Source organism: Mauremys mutica, chromosome 2 (assembly GCF_020497125.1).
Source record: "Mauremys mutica isolate MM-2020 ecotype Southern chromosome 2, ASM2049712v1, whole genome shotgun sequence".
NCBI lineage: Eukaryota > Metazoa > Chordata > Testudines > Geoemydidae > Mauremys > Mauremys mutica.
In genome coordinates this window covers 73,107,662-73,135,324 of record NC_059073.1, presented here as the reverse complement: position 1 = coordinate 73,135,324, position 27,663 = coordinate 73,107,662, and the positions used below count along the sequence as shown (strand labels likewise).

At 38.4% G+C, this 27,663-nt stretch overlaps 1 protein-coding gene and 1 long non-coding RNA gene across 2 annotated transcripts in view; one reads left to right on the top strand and one right to left on the bottom strand.

Moving 5' to 3' along the window:
• The window catches only part of ST18 (ST18 C2H2C-type zinc finger transcription factor), a 219,791-nt gene that overhangs the window by 71,584 nt on the left and 120,544 nt on the right, over window positions 1–27,663 (bottom strand). The window contains exons 5-7 of the mRNA XM_045005759.1: window positions 18,083–18,189; window positions 11,189–11,243; window positions 9,176–9,206 (exon numbers count right to left, since the gene is read on the bottom strand). Coding sequence (XP_044861694.1) covers window positions 9,176–9,206; window positions 11,189–11,243; window positions 18,083–18,189 — 193 coding nt within the window. The remainder of the gene's footprint in view (window positions 1–9,175; window positions 9,207–11,188; window positions 11,244–18,082; window positions 18,190–27,663) is intronic.
• Window positions 526–26,174, top strand: LOC123362670. Its single transcript, XR_006576512.1, has 3 exons — window positions 526–567; window positions 7,882–7,985; window positions 24,964–26,174. It is a non-coding gene; the product is annotated as an uncharacterized LOC123362670 (long non-coding RNA).

The window sequence follows — 27,663 nt, the reverse complement described above, 5'->3', positions numbered from 1 at the left end:
GCGATGCTCGGGGGGGGCGGCGCTCTTTGTTTTCGCTTGGGGCGCCAAAAATGTTAGAGCCGGCCCTGGGCTCAGGACTGGGGAGACAGGATGAAAAAAATCTTTCCCTGAGTAGAGCGTGAACAGTACACAAGCATTACTTGTATCTTTATCCTCAAAGGCAAACAAAAGTTTAAGACATTGGGTGTGGTGGCTCTAAGCTTAGAGCTCTTTAATGCAAGATTGGATGTCAATAAAACCAACATCATTCATAACTTTGTCTCCGATGAAATTCATGAATTTAACTACATCACTGAAAGCTGGTTGAATGACAATGGGGCTCTACTCTGGCAGAACTTGACCCCGCCAGTCAGGGGCGGCTCTAGGCACCAGGAAAGCAAGCACCTGCTTGGGACAGGGAATCTGGGAAGCTGAGAACCAACAGGGGGCTCTGGGAACTGTAGTTCCTTGGTTAGCTTCCTGCCTATAGAGCCAGCCCTGGAGCAGGGAAAGAACTACATTTCCCAGCATTCCCTTGGCCACTACCAACTGGAAAGGAAGGAGGGGGATCTCATGCGGCAGCCTGCTGTGAGTGCTGTGAATGCGGATACCATATTTTAACATTCAAAAAACAGGAGACTCCATAGGGAGGGAGAGTAGCCCCACCCTGCCACCATCCACTCCCTCCGACTGCCCCCCACAGAAACCCCAACCCATCCAACCCCCCACCCCGCTCCCTGTCCCCTGATCACTCCCTCCCAGGACCCCTGCCCCTAACTGCCCCCAGGACCCCACCCCCTATCTAAGCCTCCCTTCTCCTTGTCCCCTGATCACCCCCTCCCGGGACCCCTGCCCCTAACTGCTCCTTGGGACCCCATCCCCTATCTAAGCCTCCCTTCTCCTTGTCCCCAACTGCCCCCTCCTGAGACCGCCCCCCTAACTTCCCCCCTAGGAGCCCAGTCCCCTGACAAATCCCTGAGACTCCCATGCCTATCCAACCGCTACCTGACTCCTGACTGCCCCCCCCGAACCTCCGCCCCATCCAACCCCCCCCCTGCTCCCTGTCCCTTGACTGCCCCCCCGGAATCCCTTACCCCTTCTCCAACCCCCCAGCCCCCTTACCGTGCCACTCAGACCAGCTTGTCTGGCTCCGCGCAGCGCCAGACACGCTGCTGCATACATGCTGCCATGCTCCCCCGCAGAGCCCACAGCCCCCCCCACACACACACCCAGCACCTGCCTTCCAGATTTGAACACCTCAAAATTCAGGAGTGCTCAAGCTCAATTTGGGCAGCTATTACTTCATTTCTCCCAAATCAAATATACTGATCCACTGTAACTTGCTGTAGAAAAAGTAGGATAAAATTGAGCAAGAAATGCTTCCCAGTGGTTATTAGGACTGGAATTGCTATTTTCAACAGCCATTGCCTTTTTTGTTTTGTTTGTTTGTTTAAAAGGAAGACAGTGATATTGCATTGGTAAATTCCCCATAGAAAGAAAGAGTGGAACAAAACAATAATAAAGGCACCTCAACTTTTCCTCATTTATGTAGGACAGTCTTATAATATGCATCCAGATATCCTCCAGTCACAGAAGCTGAAAATTGTTCCACTTTTCTGCAGCTCTGTAACCATATTGGAACCAATCCTGTCTGTGTTCTGTGCACATCCAAAATTCCTGCTGAATGACCCGCCCTGGGAGCAAGTTACCAGTGACCCAGGGCTGCGGCGGAAGGAGGGTGCAGGTGTGGGGGGGAGAGCCCGGGGCTGGGGCGGCAGGAGGTGTGGGGGGGCACTGGTGGGGGGGCAGGGGGGAGCCCAGCACTGGGGCGGCAGGGGGAGAGCCTAGGGCTGGGACAGCAGGGGGGGATGCAGGGGAGGGGGAGCCCAGGGCTGGGACGGGGGGCAGCCAAAAATTTTTTTGCTTAGGGTGGCAAAAAACCTAGAGCCAGCCCTGCTGCCAGTTACGCAGAACATCATGATCCTAAAGAAACCTGAGGAGGAAAACTGGCAATGTTTTCTACATCCAACGCTCAGCTGTGGGAAGGACCTCTTATCATGGACAGAATCATCTGAGAGCATGCTCCCAATATGCAATTTCCTGAGGCAAAGTCAATGTAGATATCCTTGCAGCGTATATACCACTGTGCAACCTAACTGGCTTCCTCTCAGAATTTACGGAGGTGCTATCAAGCCAGGTAGTAGATTCACCATGACTCTTCATCTTGGGAAATACATTAAAGATTATTAGGTGCTCAAATACTACACTATAAGTATGATAGCGAGACAGATTTCAGTGTCCACATGGTTCATGCCCCAAACATGATGAACGTGGACTTTTCACAGGTAGTCTCCACATCTACACATCTTTAACTCCAAAATACAAGGGGATACAATCTTGACCTCCTCTTCAGTTTGGCAGTTATAACTGGGAGCATAAGAAATACTGTATTACAGTTATATCATTGACTTCTTCAAGCAAAGATAGGAGCTTTCCCATCTGTCTGGAGGCAGAATAATTTTGCTAGTCTCCTTCTGGAAACTATCACATTCCATAAGTTTCTAGAACTCCAAGCTAGAAACTAGTGATCAGCCATAGGTCCAAACCATCAATAAACCAGTAGGACACTGTAACCCACCTTCTGTCCATAGCTATTTAGGTGATGGCCCCTAAACATCTCCTTCCCAAAATCATTACACTTCACTGATGTCCTGTAGCATATAAAATGGGAAGGAATAAGTTTTGAACTACACAGATGAAGAAATAAATCTGAATTGGACTGATGAATTAGTATAATCAAAGGCTACTGAAGGAGACTATTAAATTCCTTTTAGCTTTTATTCCTATTTCTGCAAAGGCTGAGCCAATAGAATTGATCTGGATAGTAGGGTGTCTAATGAACCCAGAGCGTCTTCACATAGTTTCAGTTACCTCTAAGTGTGAACAGTTAGTTACCTCTAAGTGGAAACAGTTATGCTACTTTGCAGAAAAGCTCAAGGGACTCCAAGACTACCTCACTCCCGGGAAGCAGAACTGGAGCCAAAGGGAAAAACCATACTACTTTCGCTAACTGAGTTAGGCCAGTAACACAAGCTGTGGTTCTAAGGGTGCTGGGGAAAGCCTGAATCAACAGATGCAAAAGGCTGATCTTGGCTTGCTCCGCTTGGCTAATCAAAACCAGTAAGGAATTGACAAAGTCTGCGTAAAATAGGGTACCTACTAGGAATTCAGAGCATGAAACAGCCTCGTGCAAACAGGAAACCATAACTTAGTGCAACCTGTCTCAACAATTACTTCCCCACCTCTTTTTTTTTTTTTTGAGTAAGATCACCGAGAAGGTAGTGGCTAACCAACTGAAGCCACATCTGAACACTTATTTTTTCAACTCATTACACCCTTTGTCTGTGCTGGCACATCAGTCTTTGCCTCATTTTTCTACTTTTCTTACAACCCTCTCCATGCTGCCCCCTCTGCATGGAAAAACCCTTCTGAGCTGGTCTGCAAGGCTACTGCCCTCTTCTCATGCAAATCCTTCCGAGAGACCTGCTTCTGTCATGAAGCCTATGAAAAGTGAGTCACCAGCAATTACATTTATCTATTTTTATATATAATGAGAACAAACATGTCTGCTTCATCATACACTAAAATTTTCTGAGTAGCTATGTCATCTACCACTATAAATCTCTGCCCTTCCTTTCTCCACATTTTCTAGACTATTGTTTTGTTATCACCTTCAATCCATCAATGTCTGAAATTTGATTGTAAGTTTAATGGGGCAGGGATCATGCTTTCTCATCTGTACTGTGAGGCACTCAACATGCTACTGGGCACTGTAAAATAATAATAATTGTTTAGACCCCTTCCAGTATGACTTCAGAATGCAGTTTGGCATGAATACAGCATTAATTATGCTGATGAACTATGTCTTGAGGGCTCTGGGCAAGGACCAGATTTTCATGCTAGTGCTGCAAGACACATTGGGATCCTTCAGCATTTCTAATTATGATGTTGGCCTACTGGCTTAATTCCTTCCTATCAGAGAGATAGCAGAAGGTGTGAAATGGGCTGTTGTTCCTTCTCACCAAGAGAACATCCTTGTTGAATTCCATGGAACTCTGTCCTATCATTTCTCTCTTACCACTAATATGTCGATGATATCCAGCTCTGTCTGTCTCTAACTCAAAGTGGACAGATCAGCCTTTCTGTTGTTCTAGAGTATGAAGGAATAAGGGTTCTGCATAACAAAAAAGAAAATGGCTCAAGAGGTGATCCGGTGGGAAGTGAAAGTATTTGTAGAAGTAGCAGAAACTGTGACTTCATTCACCATTAAGGAAATCTGCGCTCCATTTGTCAAGATAGTTTGAAATCTTGGGATCCTAGTGGATACTTCACTAATCACAGATATTTAGATAACAGCAGCAGCTCAGAATGTTTGCTTTCACCTTCAGCTAGCCAGGAGATTGCACCCCTTTCATTTAGATATGGACCTAGACAAAATGATTCATGATTTTGTTATTTCAAACCTGGATCAGTCCAATTTGCTTTCCCTTGATCTGACCCAGATGTCAGTCCCTAAAATACAGATGGTTCAGTATACCACCTATCCCATCTGTCAAGTGGAGCAGACTATTGAGAATATATCACACTAATACTCCCAAGTCTACTATAGCTTTCAGTCCAATATGGAACACAATTCATGATCCTGGTCCTTTAAATTTCTAAGTTTCCTAGGTTCAAATTATCTTAAAGTCAGCCTCTTCTTTCTTTCTATTTCAACACAGCAGCTGGTTTCAACAGGAATGCTATGACTGAGAGATACCAGGTTGAAACATGAATTGGTTTCTTCTCCTGAAGGATTGTTGGTGTCTTTTTTAATTTAGGAAAGTATGCTTAGATACTACAGTTTCTAACATCTTCAGTATCTGGATAATGATGGGAGCCTTAGAAATGTAAAATACTAATAAAATAATAGTGAAGATGATGCATGAGGAAATCAGTTCAAAACAACTAAGACAGTTTTAGAATTTTGGGTATCTAAGTGGATTGCAGAGTTCATTGTAAAGAAGTTCAAGGTGAGGATATTGGGGATAAAGAGCACTAAAGGTCTGATTTTCCTCTCATTTACCCCAATATAAATTAGGTGTAACTTCACTGGAGTCAATGGAATTACATCAGTATAAAGCCAGTATGATGGAAGGAGAATCAGGCCCTTGAGGGAACGTCTACACTTCAGCTGGGAGGCATGATTCCCAGAAGATATAGAGAGACTTGGGGTAGCTCAGCCTGAACTAGTGTGTTAAAAATAGCAGTGTGGATGTTGCAGTATGGGCAGCAACTTGGGCTCTCTGCCTGAGGTCAAACCCAGGGGGCTGGGCTGGCTTGGAGTCATGTGGCTAGCCCAAGTTACCACCAGTGCCACAACATTCACACAGCTATTTTTAGCCCACTAGCTCAGGCTGAGCAAGCATAAGTCTGTGTACTCATGCTGGGAATCGCCCCTCTAGCAGCAGTACAGACATACACAAAGGTTTTGTCTACACTGCCCTGTATCTTGGACTATGGGGATTTGAATAGCAACAGATGCCAAAGTGCTGCACAGTAACTCTCCTGCGTAGACACTGCAGGCATGAAGTAAAAGGTTCCTAGTTTGCATAAATGTCGTCCTGTTTGAAGAGGACAATATTAATGTGAATTAGGAACCTTTTAGTTCATGCCTGAAATGGCCACACAGGGGAACAGCACAGTACTTTGGTGCACAATACTATTCACAGCCCCATAGTCCAAACTCTGTGTAGGCAGTGTAGAGATAGCCTAAGAGACTCTAGTTGAATGAGAGAATATAACTCGGAATCCATAACAGGAAACAGACCAGAGGGTGATAAAGGATAATAGAAAAAAACCCTCACAAATCTTCTGCACCATGTTTGGCAACAGTGAAAGGGACACATTGGCCTTGGGGTACCTTACAGAATATATATTGGCAGAAGTTAATCTGGCACTGTGTAAAGTTTTACAGTAACTAGAGTTGAAATAGCATGTGTGATTCAGACCAGTCTTTCATAGGAAGGATGACGTAATTAAAGGAACCAGTTGAGAGGGTAATTATGTGTTTGGGAATTAGGAGGTATGTAAAAAGATGCAAATGTTTGACTTACAGAGCCTGAGGGGAAAAAAGAGGCAAGAGGATCAGATAAAGTGGTATAAGATTCTGAAAAGAAAGGAATGGGTTGATGCTATAAATTATTTGATATAGTAACTGGTTCAAAACCAGTCATGAAAATAAAGAGGAAGAGGGTGTCAATATTTAAAATAGTCAGGCAGAATTTCTTTGTATAAAATATGGTTCCTAGGTCAACTGATGAAACCTGGGGAAAGGGAAAATGTTCTGCCCACTACATGGGTGAAAATCATGGCCCCACTGAAGTCAGTTGAGGTTTTGCCATTGACTTCAATAGGATTAGAATGTCACTCTATATTTCTACTCTGTTTTAGAGATCTTAAACTTCTATCATGAAGTAATATCTTTATGAAGCTGACATTATTTTTCCCTTTCTGGAGTGTTTAATCTTTGGACACATGAAGCCTGTTTCTTCCATACCTAACCTAACCACTGAAACAGATCAGTCAGTCAGAGAGGGCCCCAAAGCTTTAGAGTACAAACCCTTTGAAGCTGACTGATGATGAACTTTCTGAGCACACACAGTGATTCTCCTTACACCATTTCAGAGAGCTCAGTTTTGCCACTGACTTCAGTTAAGAAGTCCTGAGCACCCCTGAAGTTCACATGAAATAGATTTTCAAGTAATATCACATTTTCTAGGTCTAACTTGTTCATATAACTTAATTGATTGTAACCTTTCATTTAGCTTCATTGTTCATTTAGATAACTTCTAAAATTAGAATAGGGCAACAAAAGATGTAGAACCAATCAATGGTATGAAATTAATAGTAATACAATTTGAGCATGTAAGCTTATGTAGTGCCTTTCATAAAGAAGTATCCCAAGGCACATTAAAATAAAAAAACTCAGTAAGAAGTGAAAAAGTGCTCTGTCAGATGGGATAAACCAGGGAAAAGGGTAAATTAATTAAGCTTGGATTTAAACCAGTCAACACACTATTTTGAACGTTGGTCAGAACAGAGACAGGTTCCAAATATCTGTTTCTAAAACCCAGTAAATTAGATGATATTTTCAATCTTGATTTCCTGGGGAGGATTTCCAATGGTTCTTTTATAGTTTCATAGGTAAGAGTAATAAGACTAAAATGTATGCACTACATTTTCAAAAAGCAGTCTATGCCTCTCTCATTATATATAATTTTTGCATACACAATTTTTTGTGCTCAAATGTTTTTGTTATCTGATTTGTACATACACATGGCAATCTGACTAGACACCAACTATCTCATTTGCATGTGCTAATATTGGGTTTTGTTGTCCCAAAATTCAAAGTATAAAGAGGCTGGATTAAACCCTTGTTGAATATTTATCCCTATATTTCAAACAGGTGTATGTTTCTTCATGCTCTGACAGAAAGACTAATATGTGACATGGAAGTTGCTAAGATAGTATGTGTTTCACAGAGAACACCAAAATTGCTTGGGAAAACCTAGTAAACTGGTAATGCATAAATTATAGCTTCCCTGGTGTTGAAGAAACTTACACATCTTCTATTTTTCAAACATTTTTCTCTTATGAACACATGGACCATCCTCATTTTTGGATGACTGCCTCTTCGGATTAATGCATCCTTCTGGTGCATAAATTAGGGATGCACAGAGGGAAAAGGAGACACGCTAAATCTCAAGAAACATGAAGCAATACAGAAAAATGTGGTAGAGTTGAGTGAATAATTCACAATAAATAATTTATCTGATAAATTAGCCTTTTTTCTGTTCACAGAATATCTGAAAGCAGCTTAGGAGTTCCTGATATTTACTCATCATTCAAGTTTATTCTACAAACATTTGTTTTTTATTCTATGGAACAACTGCAAACAATTTGCTGTAAGTATTCTTCACTTAGCATTCAAAAGTTGAGCTATGTTGCTCAGTTGTGATTGGCCAGATAAATCATGTGGTAGTTTCTGTTCTCTGGTTGGATGAGAACACAAGCAGTCATTTTCTACATGTGTCAATAAAACTCACTAGCTCACATGCCTTTTGAAGAGGTTTTAACTTGGCCATATTGAATTCATTAAAAAACTCCAGTGAATACTGTGGAAGACATTTTGTACTATTTATCCACCTATTGTTCTGTGCTCCTTTTGTCATAATTGCTGACCAAGCCCTAAGAAACTAATGTAATCTCCTAACAATATTTTTCATGATGGAACCTTTGCATATACATCAATTTTGCTACTTGCTTCTATCTGAAGTTCTAAAGTTCTACTCCTAATATTGAACCTGAATTGGTTGTGCTTTTCTTCTGGGGAAGTTACTCTTCAAGAACTTGCAGTTATTCCGTATCTCGTTCTGAGAGAGATTTTTGAACAGTTTATGGAAACTCTTAAAATATGTATGAATTTCAGAAAATAAACATTAAACAAACAGTTTATTTCAAAGTATACTCAGGTATTATGGTTAAATGTATAATTCAGATATTAATCATTTAAGAAATTATTGAGGATCAGAAAGATCCCTGTCAAATTTATGGTTTTGACCAGATTGTCATGGTTTATGGAAATATGGAAAAGATCAGCCTTATTTTGTACTGCTTCAATAAAATACAAAACTTCAGCAGGTAATAAACAAATAAACAAATTATGCATGTTCAGCTCACAACAATTTACAAAGTCTGACTATTTTGCAAAAGTTATTAACTAAACCTATAAAGGTAACAATATTTCATAGAATGCTCAATATAAGGATCCTCAGGTTTAACTAGGAACTTAATAGGTTCTGAGTGCTAAAGTCATGGGAGGTATATGCAGGGAATTCACTTCAGGAGCATGCCCAATTTGTATTAATGTTTAATTGTGATGAGAGAGGGTTTATTGATAGCCCTTCAGTTTTACTTTTGGTTCACTTAAAAAGGGAACCTTCATCAAGCACTCTTTGTAGGGTAATTAATATATCACTACATGAATGCATCATTTACTGCATTCCTTTTTTATCCAATGTGCTATACATAAGGAATGATCAATCACTATAATCAGATAATGAAGCTAGAAAATGTAAACCATATGAGTTCTTACCTGAGCTCCTGAGCTATAGAGTCCACTTGCACTGTTAATAAAAGCAGAGAGAATGAATGAATTAGTTTACATTTCCAGTCCTGTGCTTTCTGCAACCTTGCACCTGTCCCTCTGTGATGACAGAGGAGCGGCTATCAAAACACAGGTGATTCTTTATTTCATGCTAACCACAGGATCGTAACTATTACTGGCAAATGTTGACCAAATGTGTAATTCCCAGGGTTATTTTAGATAAACCCCGCACAAAATGAAGATGATAATCTTCAGCACAGCAAAGCAACTAAGGCACTTTTTTATTACTGGGAGAATGATGAAAAATCTTTGTTTTTCTGAGTGCTAATTTGATTTGGGAATGAAGAAAGCTGGTGTTTACAAATACCTGCCCACACAAGGGTACGCAGCATATTGACAGAGCCAACAGGTGGTTCTAAAGATTACTCATTTTGCACAGGCAATATCAGTTGTTCCACTTCTGGGAAAATGCATTGCTCTATTAAGCCTCTCTGTGTGTGTGTGTGTATTTACACTGAATAGAATATGTTAAATGAGACCCAGTCAATCAGATTATAGTTTCCAGCAGTCTTTGACAGCCAGAAAAGCCACACTAGAATGTTGAGATGTGCTGCAATAACTTCATTACTTTGTGGTAATAACTCTGTTTAGGGCCTGATCCTTGTCCCACTGAAGTTTATGGGAATTTTGCCATTAATTTCAATGGGAACAGTATTGGGTCCTGTTTTAAAAAGTTTTACATTAAGAATTAAGGGAGATTTTTCTAGCCATAGTTCTCTTTATTTCTGGGCAAAGGATGGCATTGTTTTTAACACATCTCTGTCAATGCACCTCAGTCCTGACCTGCCATCACAGTCCTGGGCTGAGATCCTGATTCCATTGAAATCAATGGCAAGAGTCCCATTGATTTCACTTTCACTACCTGTCTTCTCATGAGCAGAGACCGCCAATTTGCAGTGGTTTGGTGATGTGCCACTAGGGAATTAAAAAACCCACTAACCTCACTTTCACTTTTGGTCTGAGCCACAACTTGATCTTGGAGGTATAAAATTAATGCATTTATCCCCTGTGCCAGGTAGACTCATAGTAACCCAGGACTACTGAGCCTTCACAATGAATCAAAGTACTTAATGGCCTCTTTGTCACAAGTCCTGAGTGCATAGAATCTCCACTGAAATCATGGAGAGGTGCAGGTGCTCAGCACCTCTGAAAATCAGGCCATAGGCTTTATAAGCACCATTTGCTTAGATGGCAGGCAAAATTTTATGTTTATTTGTGCGTATGTTCACTTTCCACTCACTATCAAGGGTCACAAAAAGCATTGGGAATTAAAATGAGTAGTTGTATTGCTAGTAAATCATGTTTTCCTGGTGTTTAGATCATAAAGGGCCTGTTTACTTTGCAATATTGCATTCCCATCTGCTCCTTACCAAAAGAGAAGGGCTAGCAGTAAGTATAACTTTTTTATCCTAACTTTGCAGAATTAAATATAAAAATCTACTTGAAAAAAAGCCCAGTACATTCAGAGAGAATAAACAAACACCATCCTTTGATTAAAACTAAGTTTGCTTCTGTGCCACTCATACAGGTCATTTATAGTCAATTGATGGCAATGAACAAACTGTTCTTTTATCTGGTTGATAAAGTTTAGCATATTATTTGGAAGACATCATTCAACTTCAGGCAACTCTACTTCCTTTACAAAACCTTAATTTGCATGATGAAAGGCATTCCTTTACAAAGTAAACTATATCCTTTAAATGCCTTTATAAATATTTGTATTAAAATATCATACATTAGAAAAATATTTCCTCTTTTCTTTAAACCATAACTAATAATATTTTGCCTCTTAATGCCAGCAGCCTATGTCCTGGCTTGATTAAAAAAGCTGCCCTAAGGAGGCCATATACACTCTGACTACACATTAGGAGCTGTACACAGGAACTATCATATTTCATGGTGTGATGGATATAGGGTCATCAAACGTGCTTGCTAACTCACCCTTGGTTCCTTTTGAGCGTGTGCACAGCTTTTTATCATCACCATCTGCATCCATCTGTAACATTAACACAACATCTTTAGTTCCTTTTTGCCACTGAGAAAGAAAATCTTCAAAATGTGTTATAAAGTTTCCAATGCCCAGACAGTAATGGAAAGGAGAATAACCATGCCTTATTAATCCTGTCACAAAGATAAAAACTCATCTCTGAATATCTGATAAATAATCTATAGGAGATATCTGCAATGATAAAATTTGTTTAATCAAGCAACTAGTAAGAGTTACTCTAAGATTTGATGCCAATATCTACAGGTGTTTATTGCAGATGTAAGATTAGACACTGTGAAATACTATGCTTGCTGCTTTCAGGGTTTGCTATAACAGAATTTTAAATTTAAATCTTTACTGGAGGATGGTAACTAGAGAGTATCTAGTTAGTATTAGCACCTGCAAATACCTAGTGCTAATGTTGTAAGTTAACATTTCTGAGCATCTACACCAGAACTTGAGAAAGCTATTTCTTGAGCTATCAAAGGCAATATATCTACTATCAACTGTTAAAATGAAACAAACAGCAAAATGTTTTTAAGACCGCTCTCTAAAGCAGTATTAGAAACATCATCACTATGTGGTATTCTATATTTTTCACTCAATCTGCAGTAATAATAACATCTTAAGATTTTTACCCAAAAGAATCTCTGATTTCACACACACAAGCATGCAAGCATACACACAAAGAAATACTTTGCCAATGAAATGAGCTACATCTTGGGTACCAAATAGGCCAAGGAGGCAATGCACAGATTTGGATGAAGGACAACATATAGCTTGGGATTTATAGTTGATTTTGAATCAGGGCTAGGGTTCAGGTTTTGATTTCACAGCACTTAAATATTGTGAGCTGCTGTCCTAACATTTCTGACTGAAAAACAGAAACCTTGTAAGACCAGCTGTTCTCTTGACATTTTTGGCTACATACAAACCAGAATCAGAAATACGCACCTTTTGGTCTTGGATCTAACCCAGAGCCAAAATTGTAGGGACAGATTTTCAATCCAATGATTTTATTACAAACTCCTGAAATTTTAAAGAGATGAAGATTTGATGTTTCGGTGTGGAGAGTCACAGTGTGATTTTCACCAAGGATAATAAGGGAAATCTTTACTCTTTCCAAAAATACCATCAAACGTTTAGGGTATTATCTTTCAAGAGGAGGCTTGGTGTAGAAGACTATGAAAAGGATTAGGCACTCCTGCATTTTTATTCTCTCTCTGTTAGTGCCTCACTGTTTGTCCTTGTGCAAGTCACACAAAAAAAAATCTCTGTGTGACTCAGTTTTCCCATCTCCAAAATGGGGATGATAAAACTCACTGTGGAAGAATCTATTGTTCTGATGATTAATCTCTTAGGCTCAAATGCAGATTCCAGCACCTGGTTCTGGTATCTGAACCAGGAAGAAAGGAGATATATCCTTTCCCATAGTCCAGGAAGATAGCAGCAGTGCCACTCTGTGGAGACCACTTCAGCCCCAATAGTTGAAGTAGCCTATGCATGGGCATTTGTGCACCACTAGCTACAAAAAGTGGCAAGATAAAAATCCATGTAGCCGTGGATTCCCTGGCTCTTCCTTCCCTGCTGTCTCACGGTGCCCTGTTGTGCAGGGGGCTTCATAGAGGAGGGGAAGGAATGGATGCTCAAAACAGCACTGATTTTTGCTGCATACAGGCCCTCAGAGTCATGCAAGAAGGGGCTTACCATTTTCACAATGCTCTGAAGATGTAAAGATGCTTTAATGTTAAATTCATGGAAAGCAGACAACGGAGACATTTTCAAGGTCTTCTCTGAGAGGCCTATAGGCAGTAGGACTGAATTTATCTAACTTAGAAGGAGAAAGGGCTGAGTCAACTCTTTTAAAGGTGAAAACACTTTCCTAATCTGGCCCTTTTCTAACTCGTTCTTACAGATGACTACACATGACATGTGCCATATGACCTCGCACTTCTTTACAGGAGAGAACACAATCAATTACTTGAGCAGATATTTGAAAATATTAGATAAATACTTGAACAGTTCTGTTGCTTCTACCTGTGCTTGGGAAATCTGAAACTAAAATATGTATTGATCAAATATGCAGCAGTAAAACCAAAATGTTACATTTCCTATGATTATATTTACAGACTATCATTGTTAGGAGTAGGGATTAAAATGTTTGGGGTTTTTATTTAGCAGTGGCTGAAGGCTCTCAGTAGTTGTTACCATTCTGAAAACCTGAGAACGAGTGGGTTGCAATGTGACTGCAATGGTAATGGGAAACATGGCTCTGTTCGCTGATGCTGAGTTGTGATTGAAGGCACTGACCTGCCATAGACTTATAATAGGGGAGCAGGTGTGGCAATGATGGACTTTAATTTCCTTTAATAAACCTTTTATGTGCCACACTTTTACTGCCATTCTACACTCTCCAAGGTCCTGCACATAATAGGTTCATTACTTTTGATTACTGTAGTCTATTGAGACAAACAACTCCAGAACACACTATATATTATGTTCAGTTAAACCAATATAGACTATTTATCCATTGTGCATTATTTCACCTGCAACTCTACAGACAAAATTAACAACAGCTCCTCTAAGCTAAAACTATTAAAACCACTGGTACTCCTTTGTCATCATTTCATAATAAATACCACACCAATCACTGTGCTGCTCTTTTAATTATGAAACAAAAAGTGTCCACTGCTTCTACTGAACAGCAGTTACTTGGTTTTAAATACCATGTTTCATGGTGATGAATATTTAAAATCCACACAATGAGTGAAACCCAACAATAAAATCAATGTAGATGATTTTTTTCTATTGCTTTTCTTTCTTTAAAATCATTTGAATTTATGACAGATGTTTAAACAGTTTAAGATTAAAATGGTTAGGCCTGCTTAGGATGGGGCACATTGCATTCAAAAATCATCATCATCTTGCAAGTGTGTCTGTTGCATATAAAGTGGTTTGACTCGCACAAAGTCCCTCCTGTTAAAGTAAAAATTACACTAAAATAAATATGGATAAAGCTGTGAAAATAATTAATATTTTGCAGCTACCTTCCTTCTCTAGCTGAAAATTTCAAGGCGATGTCCCAGTGAAGATGTTTATTGGTTTTTTAATTTTTTTCCCCAGAGACCATTTGAAATAGGCAAAGGCAAATGTAAAAAGTTCACTGTTTCTTACTTTCATGTCTCCTGTTTTTAAGTGGAAGAACACAGCCAACAGATACTCATCCATTCCAGCCTTTTAATCAGCTATGGCAAAAAATATGAAATGATGTTCCTAATGCGAACGTCTGCCCAATAGCTTTAAAGCCAACTTTTTTTCTCTGCAAGCAGTTTTGAGACATGTCTTGCTATTGTTACTTACATTAATGGCTTGTTTCCTTATGGTGCTGAAACCAATGGGAGTTAAGAGTGGTCAGCTCAGAAGGCACTCATGGCCACTAGAGCAAAATGGCCAAAAAAGCCAAAGAAAAATTTTATATACAAAATTATATACCTGGCCTTTATGTTTTAAGGCCAAGGTTCTTGTTTTGACCGTAACTAAATTGTTTTCCTCAAAGTTTGTTACAGATTACTAATTTCACTAATGCTTTTTTTACTGAACATATTTGGCTTTTTTGCATCTTATTGGTTGGGACATACAGTTATTTGGGGCTTGTAAATATACTCCCAGAAAACTGACCTGGCTTACTGACCAGTACATCTGAATGCTAAAGGGAATTAATTTTTTACGATCAGACAATTCCACAGGGTCGAGAATCTCTGACTTTATTAATGCAGTAGCAGCTTTTGCCCTTACTGTTCAGATTGTTTCAGTGTTCCTGGTTATAGCAGCCAAATCCTACTCACCTTACTCACACAAGTCTCAGCAAATCGGATTACGTGTGAGTCGATTATGTGAGTACTTGCATGAGTGAGGCAACAAGGATTTGGCTCCAGTTTTTTGTGAGGGTTATCATTTGGTCTGAGGAAATATCACTGGGCTGAAATATGGTATATCGAATACAAAGACCTCATCTTGAAAGCAGTTTGTTTATTCTTTACAAATGTTAATATAATACTTTCAGAACTCCCGAAAATAGTTCGTCCAGTACATTAGTTGGGAAATGAGAGCAGGTGGGGAAGCTTGCATTGCTAATGTAGGTAAAGGATGAAATTCACCTCCTGGGGAGAGTTAGCTCAAGGTCTATGCACCACTTAAGTCCTATTTTAATCTCTGCACAAGGATGAGTTTCATTGAGAGAGCTTGAGACTGGTGTGGCAGTCTGCAACCTTTCATCAGACTATAGTTAATAAAATAGGAAAGAAAAGGAAGGAAATCATCCCCAGTTTTAGCTGTAGTCCAAAAAAAAAAAAGAAGATTCTCAGAGATCTTTTAACTAAAAATACCTCTGACTTTGAAAATCAAATTTGGCAAACAACTTGTCTAGAGCAAGTTTGCATTGATTTTGATATGTTTGAAAGAAATAGCAGCCCTAGGATTCTGTCTATTAACTATTTGCATACACATTTTCAGTGTATATTTCAATATACATTCCAAGTCTCATATAAATAAATATGCAAACAGAGCTAAAAGATTTATTATTACTTATTCAAAATGTTTGATAAATATGCTTTCAGACAACAGACCACTAGGATCTATTGGCACAATCATTTTCCTATTAAAAAAAGTCCCTCTGAATACTTTAAAGAGAGTCTCTCTCTCTCCATTTTTTGATTTACAATGGTGGCAAGAGCTAATCCCATTCCTGTCATGATATTTTAAAATGGGAATATTATTTTTATGCAATCATGCAGTGTTATCTCTCATGAACTTACTAGCAGGCAGGCTGTGAGTATTCTCATGCAAAGTCAAACTCTACAAAGTAAGACTCTGCAAAGCACTGTGACCCGTAGCATATGTGTGCAGTATTGTGCCCCATGGTGATCTAACAAGTGTGAAAATTACTCATCCTTCCACAATAAATAATAAACTGTGACAACTCTTGTCTTGTCAGTGCTCTTTGCACTGAGGATGTGTGTTTCTTTCTTTTTTCTTTAATAAAAACTACCTTTTAAAACATACAAACAAATGGGAAATTATTATGGCAATTAAAAAAAAATAAAACAAAACCAAAATCCACCAAACCAAACAACAAGAAAATCCCAAAGCAAAACTCAGGTAGGTTGAAGACTGAGCACCAGCCTTTGACCATCTTTTGTTTTTTTTGGTTTGTGTCAGTCTTATTATCCTTTCAATATAATTTCTGATGCCCCCCCCCAATATTAAATTCTAGAGACGCTTACTACAGATATACTACTCTCTGTGCAGAAATCTGATTATATGTGCAGTGAAAAAGAAACATTTCATACGTTAGAGTATTGCTAGAGTAAGATACAATTACATAATTTTCAGGGATGTGCCTGTATTGAGGTCTAATCTCAGGTTGATGAACCTAACAGAAGAGGACTTTTTTTAATCAACAGGAAGAAAAAAAAAACCACACACACACACACATTAAAAAGTGCTTTTCAGGACCATTTCAGAAGGCATGTGATTACTCCTTTCTGACATCTTGTCCTTGATTTTGACACTGTTCATGTTCCTTTACCTTATAATCCTATCCTTGATTCCTCTATGAGAAAGCTGATTGGCATGGAAGTGATTGCTTTAAATGTGATCCTCCCACAATAATTAAAATAAATAAGTGTAAACAGTAAATCCAAAGCTGAAAGCACATTCAATTGCAGACTACATAATATGAAATCCATCCAGGATACAGAATCTTATGCAGAGGGCCAAATGCTATGTATGTTTTTGAGAAGTAAGGTGTTTTTCATATGGGACTTAATACTTGAAAATGAACTGCAATGAAATAAACCTTAGACCAGAGACAAGCTTGGATAGCTTGGTAATGAGGATGATTTATTTTGATTCTCACTTCTGATTTCTGAGTTGTCACTGCTGTTGTATACTTCATCCATGCAACTTTGCACAACTGGCAGTGCTGAATATAAACCAAAGCCATATGTTTATTTCCTTTTGCCAAATGACTACAGCAAATAGTTCCATTATTCCCTTAGGTAACCAACGTGTGCCAAGGATTTCTATTAGTCTGCTTTACCAAGGCATCAGAGGGCAGAGTCACAGCTTTATGAAATTAAGGGGCAACTGCCAGCTTTGTATTTTTAGCACAAATTTATAAAATTTATCCTGCACAAAGATTGCTTGATTCAAGTTGAAATGTGATGCTATTTTTTCACATTTAGGAGCTTTTTAACTTGAAAAATGTTGAATTTGATACCTTCCTTCTATATCTTAGACTACACATGGTGGAAAATATACTAAGTGTTAAGAAATTGTTTCTTTTAACAACATTGTAAAAAACTGTGAATTACATTGAAGAGAAAACTAAGATAACTGGCAAATGGGACAAAGCATGTGCCCCCATCTTATAGAAAGAAGGAATTAAAAAAAAATTAAAATCTACATGTATTATCAAATCAGATGTTTTATCAACATAAGTCATCTCTTTCAAGTGAAATAAAAATGATATGTTTTAAAACATCTTTTCAGTGATGAAAGGTTTGTGGAGATCTGAAAATATTTCTGCCTCTTGCCAATTCATAAAGACAGAGTTGGGTTCTGAAACTAAAGAGCAGAACTTTTACTTATTTAAAATGCTCAGATATTTGACTATGGCCAAACATTGTTATACTTGAGTCTTGCACACTGGTATTTTTTAAATACTAGCCAAAATAAACACATCTGCAATGGAAATAGCAATGCTACAAATAGATCACATATTTTCCTGAGCTTAATACAGAAACATACTTTGACTGAAGTTCATTTTCATGAATGAATTCTCCCACCTTTGCCTGCTTCCGGGTGAAATTCTGTGCAGATTCCAAATGACCAAATCCGTCACTCTGACCAAGATACCTTTTCTGATTTAACAAACTATCCTGAAATTCATTCTCTGAAAGAAAGAATCCAGATACACTACATCAAACACAGATGAAGTGGGACTGATTTACATCAAATGGGGAAAATATCCAGGTGCAACACTTTCTAGCATAGTATTGTCAAGTTACATTGTAAACACACAAAAAGGTTTAATGCTGCTGTTAAAAGGGGCAAAATAAAAGTCAACTCTTTTTTTTAAACTACCTTTGGTTACAGTGTTAATGCACTCATTCACAGCTTAAGAATTTGACCTACAGCAAGAAAAGTTTCCCATTTACTATATTTAAAAATACAAATCCATGCATTTTCATCACAGAAGCATAATGTCTCTTTGGATATTTCTTATAACTCCTTGTTAAGCAAAACAAAGTTTTGGTACCTGGTGTGGAATGGAATGTATTCTAAACTACTGCAAGCTTTAGTTGTAAGTTTGCTGAGTGTTATTAGTTAATTATTTAAAAGTGCTAATATTTTAAAATATTTGCATTATGCCAGTGTTTCCTATATAAACGAATTGAATGAAAGGAAGGAAGTTTCCCTGATCCTGATTTTACAGCCTTTCTCTGAGCAAATTCCCACTGAAATCAAGGGGAGCTCTGAGTGAAGATGAGCTGCAGGAACAGGGATATGTGGATGTACAGTAATGCAAGCCTTATATTCAAAAGTGCTGAAAAACCTACAGCTCCTGAAGACTTTAGTGAGAGTTCAGAGTACTGGTGCCTAAGGAAATCAAGCCCTTTGTGTTCAGTTATTTGCATACAGTCTATCACTGCCACATCTGCCCTGGTGACAAGAATGACGTCATTTCAGTTTAGAAGCACTTGAAACTTCAGAGTTCCTTTTGAAATACTGCACAGCGTATTTAGTCAATATATGCATGATTAGTGCATACAGTACAGACTGATGGCAACATTTATCCTCCAATGTTTGAAACTTCAAGCTCAAACTTTGTCTATTCAGTTGACAAAGTTTGATGAAGCCTTGTCAATACAATTTGAATATGTCATTTGAAAAACTGGAATGCTGTTGCAGGGTGACTGGGATTTATTTAACTGCTAACTTATGTCCGACTCTCAGTAGATCAAGTCTTGCCTTAAAATCCTATCAATTGCTTTAATTAAAATGAATAAAACTTTATCAAGTATCAAAACAGACAACAAAATAACATAGCGGGAGAGGGGGGAATGACAAGTAGCACAGCAGCTAAAAGGATTTTAAGCTATTATACCCAATAAGTTGTTGGAGAAGGTGGTGTTTACCCTCAGAAGCCTTTTTTCATTATTCTAGTTCAACAGCAGTTTAAAAAACACAAGAGTTTTAAACCTTCCCACCTGCCTTTACCTCTTTGTTTGCAACACACTAACCTAAAACAAAAAGATCCCTGAAAACAGACATATGCTGGTGAACAAAGCTCTTTCTAAAGCCTGAAACGTAGCAGCTTTTTGTCTAAAATCCTATCATGTTATGTATTTATTAGCAATACATTTTCCATTTATTTTCTCAAAGATTGCCAATAAAGACCTAAATCACATAAGGGAGTAGTTGTAAACCCTCTGAGTTCCCTAATGTCAAACTCATTAGCATCCGAATAACCACACAGCAGCACATCATCTGCACAATTGCAATTTTTTACTACTTTTAATAGCGTTTCTCAAAGGGCTCATTTTCAACTTTCTTCAGTGGTTAGTTGGTTCTCAGGGGAAAAGGAGCTTCCTGACGCTCACAGCTTCCACTCAACAACCAGGCCGTTTGCTGTCAGATGCATCAGCCCTCTGCCCTAACCCCATCTGCTGTCTCTCTCATCCTGAGGGACTGAGAGTTAAGACAGCACAGCTGAGATCCTCTTGGCAAAGTGCACAAAGGGCACAAAAATATATAACTTTTCACATTTACTTTTCCACAATAACTAACTGTATTTTTTAAAAAATCTTAGTTTAAAAAGGACTTTGTGGGAAAAGTGCATTCAACAGTGCAATTTTCTATTTGATTCCTATCTGCCTTGTGTTATAGATGATCATCTACCTTTATAAACTAGAGATTATTAAAGTAGAATAACGATAAGACTATAAAATGCAAAACAAAACTCTCATAAGTTTTAATTACAAATATAACTTTATCAATAGACAGGGTGACCAGATGTCCAGTTTTTAAAGGGACAGTCCCATTTTTTGGGACTTTTTCTTATATAGGAGCCTATTATCCCCCCACCCCCGTCCCATTTTTTCAAAGTTGCTATCTGGTCACCCTATCAATAAATAGTTTTAGATGTGCTGGCCCTCTGTTTGTTTCAGATAACGAGGGACTAACCACCTTACAGCTGATTCCTGTGTAAGAACACATTTCTGTAATATATTGTAATGCAGCTGTCACATTATCAACAAGGTATGTCAGACTACATTGTGTCATAGGATGTGACATACCTAATGCAACATGATGTGTGTGTCATCTGTGTCACCAGTCCAAAGAACCACTTATATTTCAAATACAATGCTAGGCAGCATCAGATAGTGCAGGTAGCAAATTATTGTTTATACAAAGGATGGATTATGATTTACTCCAAGACTTAACTATTCAAAAGTAATTTGGTGACCAGAATATTGATTTCACTATAGAAGTGTAATCAATCGCCTTTTTTTATCCACTACTTCTAAGAAAATTAACTATGGGTCAAACGCCTAGAGACCATGCAGAGCCCAAGTAAAGGAGCTTTAGGCTGCAGTGCAGGCCTGGAAGACGATTTCCTTCCCCCTGATCCATTAGGCGATCTCTGCAGCTGGCCAGCAGCCGCTATTGTCCATCCATGCTGGAAGAAAGACAGGAGGCCACAGATTTGGATGTGGTTTAATTAAACTGAACTGTATTCACTTATAATATCTGGGAGTACCTGGCATATATAATGGAAATGGCCTGTTAATCTGTTGCTCCAGGTTCTTACAGTGGCACCTATCACCATAGTACCCAAGCATCTCCTAATGAAGGGCTCTGGCCCAATCGATCCAGGCTTTGCATGAACCCACTGAACCAAGTCAGTGGAGAGTTGAGGAGACTTATCGTGGAGATCCCCTCCATAATGTGCACAGGACTGGAGATCTACTGCATGAGGTCCTCACTACTGTCAACACCACTATTACCCATGAAGCTGTCATAGGATTTCTAACTTCATATGAGCCTTATATACCAGAGAGGATATATGTCACAATAAAGGGCAAATGGACACTGCACATTCAACTTGAATGATAAAATCTACACACAAAAAAGATGGAAAAATATTTAATTTCACTTGTCATTGCTACTGCTCCAAGCTGAAGCAAGTCACCCTGAATCTTTGCTACTAGTCTTTTTGTTTATAGCTACTTCCAATGCAAAGCATAGCATTGACTCCAAAGTCCAAACCTAATAAGATCCATGATTCATACCATAATGCTGATAGAAATCACAGCTTGGACTCTGTTCCTGAAATCTGATCCCTCGGCCCCTGCAGTGTCTCAATGATCTCAACGGGACAGTGTACGTGGGTAAGGATCCAGTCCCCTGGATCAGATCACAAGCTCACACCCTTCGTCATTTCTAAAAATGTTGATTCCTCAGAACTTTAATATGAAGAATAAATATGCTGAAAATGTAGATGATTTGACTATAAAATGTGAGTTTGTTTTCTCTGTTAGTATAGGCAATGTAATACACAAGCTGCACGATATCAGGAAGGAAAAGATTCCCTCTGAACATCAAGATTAGTTTGCTACTGATGAATTTGATTTTCTTTCATTTACTGCAACCCTAGATGATCAACTGTAATGATGAAAGTATTAAACAAATTGTCATTTAGAGCAGTTTGTGAACATTCAACTCAGAATTAAAAAAAAATACAAAAGGAAACAAAGCCCACCATATTTATTAGTGCAATTTAAAAATAATTATTCACATGTACAGTAAGTGGCAATGGTTTCTCTTTGTAACACAACATATTCTAAGAAATTTAAAGATCTATAAATACCTCAACCATAAACTTGAAGAGACAAGATGCAACAGAAAAGCAAATTCTAATCCATTTGATTTATTCTGATTTAGGCCCTGGAACTGGAAAGGCTTAAGCATGTGTGGAACTTTACACAGGGCAGTAATCTCATTATCTTCAATATTATGCACACACTTATGTCCTGTTTCAGCTAGATTCAGAACCATGTATCTAATGTTAAACACATGAGTAGGGCTGGTGGTTTCAACAGGACTACTCATGCACATCAGTGTTGGCAGGATTCGGACTTTAGATTGGAATGTCCTTGGGGCAGAGAATTGGTCTTTATCCTAGTTGTATTAAATGACCAGCGCACTTTTGCGCTGCATAAATAAAAATCCATTCTAATTACATTGGTGCTTTATTTCCAAACATCAGACTTAACTTTGTTTTACCTGTTACTGCATTGTGATGAACATGAGGTCATTTTGCCTGTGCTGGAAAGCCTTCTAACACCAGCATTTGTCCTTTTCAATACCTGTGAAAATATACCCTCAGCCCTTCTTCTCTCTCTCTTTTAAACACTGCAGTAATTCCAATGCCATGTGCAAGATCATATTTCGCCTCACAGAAGGGTTTAACTTTCACCTGATTTAAGCAACAAAATATCCCTCAAAGATGCCTGAGGCCTCACTGTAATTAACATAACTGCATTTAGATGTTATTCATGACTGATAATTCCAACACCTTGTGCAAAAAAAAAAAAGGTTGCATGCTGTAAACATTATAAACATATTCAAATAAGCTTAACACAATCTGCCATGCTTATTTCTGCCTAGATCATGGACCAGTGAAATGGTTAATGCAAATGGATTTATAATTTGCTTTGGGGGGCCAGTTTCTTCTCCTTATTTATTAGCCCAGCTGATGGGGCAGATTTGATGAGGCACTTCTGGAATAATTGAGTCATCACACAAAGAAGGCTGCTAGCATTCAGAGTGGTTTTATCAGCAGCAAGCAGGCCTGATTACTGACAATTACACTCTGATCCGGTGATGGAGGAGAAAGAGCCAACGAGTGGGAAATGTCCGTGTTTCTATCCAGGAATAATTTCTACATTCATTTTACATGCTAAGTGTTTCCTATCTCTGCATAATAAACTGTAAACAGGAATAGATGGCACAATGTCCCTTAATATTTCCTGGTAATGAAGACACAAATGTACAGTGAGTGCTGATAAATATAGATGAAACATAAGCTATTCTCTGAGTCTGTATTGTTACCTTTAAAATAAATTTATTTTGGAGGTAAAAGCATAATCATAGCTAATGCAAAAAAATGACAGAAGATTGAAGCTGTCCTTGTAACTACACAGAAACTTTGTAAAAGTCCTGTTAATCACTGCTGCTTTAGAGGTTCACAAGCTGAAGGTGATACACAGGAAAGTACATCATTTTGTTTCTCAACAGTCAACTATGTAAGAACTCTTTTGGTTAGTCACAGTAAAGGAGAGCAACAACAGTGACCTCCATTAACATTTCAGAGAGAGCACATCTCAATGCTAAACTGAAAAACAATGAAGCTGGCACTAGAAGACATCTTCACTATTATAAATGCCCAATTCCCTCCCATCAGGCCTTTAAGAACAGAGTGTTTATAATGAATAATAAAGTTAGACCTTAGATTGCATGAGTTGTTATGTTTAGCAATGTATTACTGTCTTTAGAATGATTTTTTTTTACCAGTAAGATGTGGTTTATTAACAAAAGTCTAAAGCAGAGCCTTAGAAAAATCTGTTTCCTCAGTGACTCAGAACACAAAGTCACAGAGTTGAAATGTGATTTTGTATTTGTGGATGGGCAACTATGGATTTCAGCTGGAAAATGTTAATACCTTAATCTATCCAGAATTTTTTTCTTTTTTAGAGTTGGTCAGGCATGAAACACTGAATAATAAACTTCTGCATGCTTGTTTATTCTTTTTCCTCTTTTAAGCTACTTCATAACTTCAAAAGGACTAAAAGTTATTCTCTGTTCTCCTGTGGTAACTATGGTAACTATTTTCATTAAACTAAGCACTTAACTTCAAGGCTTGTGTTATGATGATATGCATTATTTTGAGTAAAACTACACCATAACAACCTTATGATTTCAGAGCACTTTTTATACAAAGTTCAAAGAGCACACGCCATTGATTCTGTAACATAGGGGTGCTTTTATTTTAAAATGTATTTACTCTTTTAAGTCTATGCAATTTTTCCTTCATAGAGGACTCGATGCTGCAAGGTGCTGAGTGTGAGGAGCTGCTGCAATTGATTTCAGCAGGAGTTGACAGTGCTCAGCACATCAAAAGGGGATGCTTAGCAGTTGCAGAACTGAGCCCAAAGTGAAAAGCCTGGCTCATACAAAAAACTATAGTCAGTTACATTTGATTCTTATGTTTTCAGTTACATAGCGGCAGCACTCATACAACTCAGGAAAGAATTGGGTAGCACTATTCACTAGTCCTGCTACTTGGGGTCCAGTGCTGAAGTTCTTGCATATGTAAAATTCACATTAAATTCGATGGGACTCAGTTGACTCCCAGGGGAATTTTGTGTAGCACTGAGCTCTTAAAAATGTGTTAGAGCAGATCAGACTCTGTCAGAACGATCTCAAATATTTAAAGTTTTAATCTCTGTTACTACTTTTCTTGCCTGTGGTTTCTGGCTGTCCTAACCAAATTTTGGGGGAGTAACTTTACAGCTAGAATTGGTATAAAGAACCTCCTTACACAGTATAAGGAACTGCAGCTAATTAACTTATTTAATTATTGTCTTTTGTTCATTTTCAGACATGGAGCCAAATGGTACAATGAATCTAAAATACAAGTTATAATTTAGAAAGAGACAAACACTACTCAGTGTTCAGATGCATTCATCTTCTTCAGCGGCCTCTCTCTTCATTAGGCATGACAGACGCATTCTAAGGAGTGGGGAAAGTCACACAAAAGGAAGAAGTGTGCCATCCTTCAACATGTAAATCACACATGTTCATTAACTTCAGGAGTGTCATGTGAAGTACAGTCTGTCACCACCTAAGAGACTTCAATGACCCTAACTACTAAAGACAATTAGTCTTGCTTGCACTATTGCACTACCCTTAGGTTCCCGGAACCATGGTGAGCAACAGAGAAAAAACTTGAAAAACGGAGCAAGAAAGACCATTCATACGTGACAACTGAACAGGGCTTTACTTGCCTGATGCCAAAGCATTGAAAAGATTTATCAGGCTGGATTCCCTCATGTGGCCAAGATGTGTTCAGCACAGGCCCAGAGTGTGTGTGTCTGTAAGTCTTTGTGATTTTGCCCAGCAACTTATACGTTTAAGGGTCCATTCTAACAACCAGGGATCGTTGGTGTGCAGCAACATTCTGACCATTCTCTCCTTTTCCTGGGCTATGCCAGGAGCCAGGAGAAGGCTGGTATAAAACCACTACAGCAGCTTTACGCCACCTTGGGATTGTCCTTTCCCTCAGGAGGCTGGATAAATTGACCCCTTGGTGCTACAGGAAAAGTGCAAAAATCTGTACCAGGACCAAGATTATGTCACATCATATACAAAAGAGGCACCTTGAAGTGGATGGGGCTTCAGGAAAATGTCATTCCTGCCTCTGACACTGATGTATTTTGTGACCTTGGTCAAGTCATTTAACCTTCCACTAAAAATAAGAACAATTTTGCTTATCCTACTTTGTAAAGTGTATTTTGCAGCTATGGATGAAGCATGTTATAAAAAGTGCTAAGTATTATTATCATCATTCATTTAGTTTACCAGCACTTCAATACTCCAGCTTCCTCTGAGACACATGCTGCTACCTAACTAGTATATTATTTAGGGTTTTTTTCCCCCCAAAGAATGGTTTTTCTTTCTCTTCAAACTTTTCCCAAGAAAAAATGTGAAAAACAATATTTCCAAGAAGAATGGAGACTAAGGAACAAATGATGTACGGCAAGGTAATTTGAAAGATGTAGCTGGTCCTTTATCTGCCATATTTTTCACAAAATCAGGAGATTGTTTCAATATCCATACACCTGGACACGTGTCCTGTAAAAGTCTGTTGTGTTAATGGCTTAAATGCTTTAATATTAGGTGTAAATCATTCTCTCAGCAAATATACTTAGTCTTTTCTGATTTGGATGCTTTTTCTCTCATTGATGAAAACATGACAACAATTATGTGTACTTTTTTGTAAGTGTGAATTCACATATTGTATAGACATAGTAAACACTAAATGGCATTTAAAGGAAACAACTTCTAAAGGGAAAAGTTTCGGCTGATATGAGTGTGACAGACACAGAGTAAGAAAAGATTAAACACAATTCTAAGCTTAACCTTGATACAGAATGTAAAAAGAAAGGGTGCTTTAGAAACTTACCTACTGTAACTATTATATCCTATTAGTAAATTAATAATGTTTCAACAGTCATTCTGTTATGGAAAATTCAGGTCATTTGCACAGAATATGACTATCTAGGAGATCAAATATATGTATCAAATGTTATTTTGTTTGTGTTATCAATAGTTGTGATTCTATACAGTTTACATTGAGATTCACTGGTGAAATCCTGGGTTCACAGAGGTGAATGATAAAACTTCCATTGACTTCAGTAGTTCATATTCCTATTGTTTATATTCTGACAGCACTCACATTGTGCTAGGTGCCAGCCACATGTATATATGAAAACAGAACTCCTGCCTTGAAGAGTTTAGAATTTAAGATGGTTATAAACTCCTGAAATGTCATAAACACACACCCAAATGTGGTACTTTTGAAAATGTCCATAGCATGCTTATGACTTTAGCTGATAGTTATATTACTTTTGATAAGGCCTGAATCCTGAATCATGAGTCTGAATATGTTACCATAGCCTGTCCTGTCCTTTGGATCCCACATGAAATCAAGGGTTCTGTCTCTTCTGTTGGCACTCCAAATCCCCAAATATTAGCAGAACAGTGAAGGAGCTTCTGGCTTTTTTATGCAATGCATATTCCCTTTTATTTAACCTTTACTTACTCATTCTAATGAAAGGGAAATTTCTTTTTGGGCTGTCTGCATTATCATTGATCAGAAACATTTTCTAACGCAAAAAGAAATACATACTCAGGGTAGGTCTACATTACGAAGACTATATCAGCATAGCAATGTCATCATAGCTATGTTGGCATAACCCCATAGTGGTGCAGCCTACAATGATGGAAAGGGTTTTTCTGTCAGCGTAGAAACACCACCTCCCCGAATGATGGTAGCTATAGTGACAGAAGTATTCTCTGTTGACAAAGCTGCATCTACACTGTGGGTTAGGTCAGCACAGGGGTGTGGATTTTTCACACTCTTGACCAATGTAGCTATATCAGTCTAACTTTTAAGTCTAGGCCAGGCCTCAGTTAAATGATAACAACATCCAACAGTGTATCCAATACATGCTTTATGTGCAATAACTATTCTCTGCCTTAAATTGTATATGCCATATATGTCTACAGATTTTTGAGA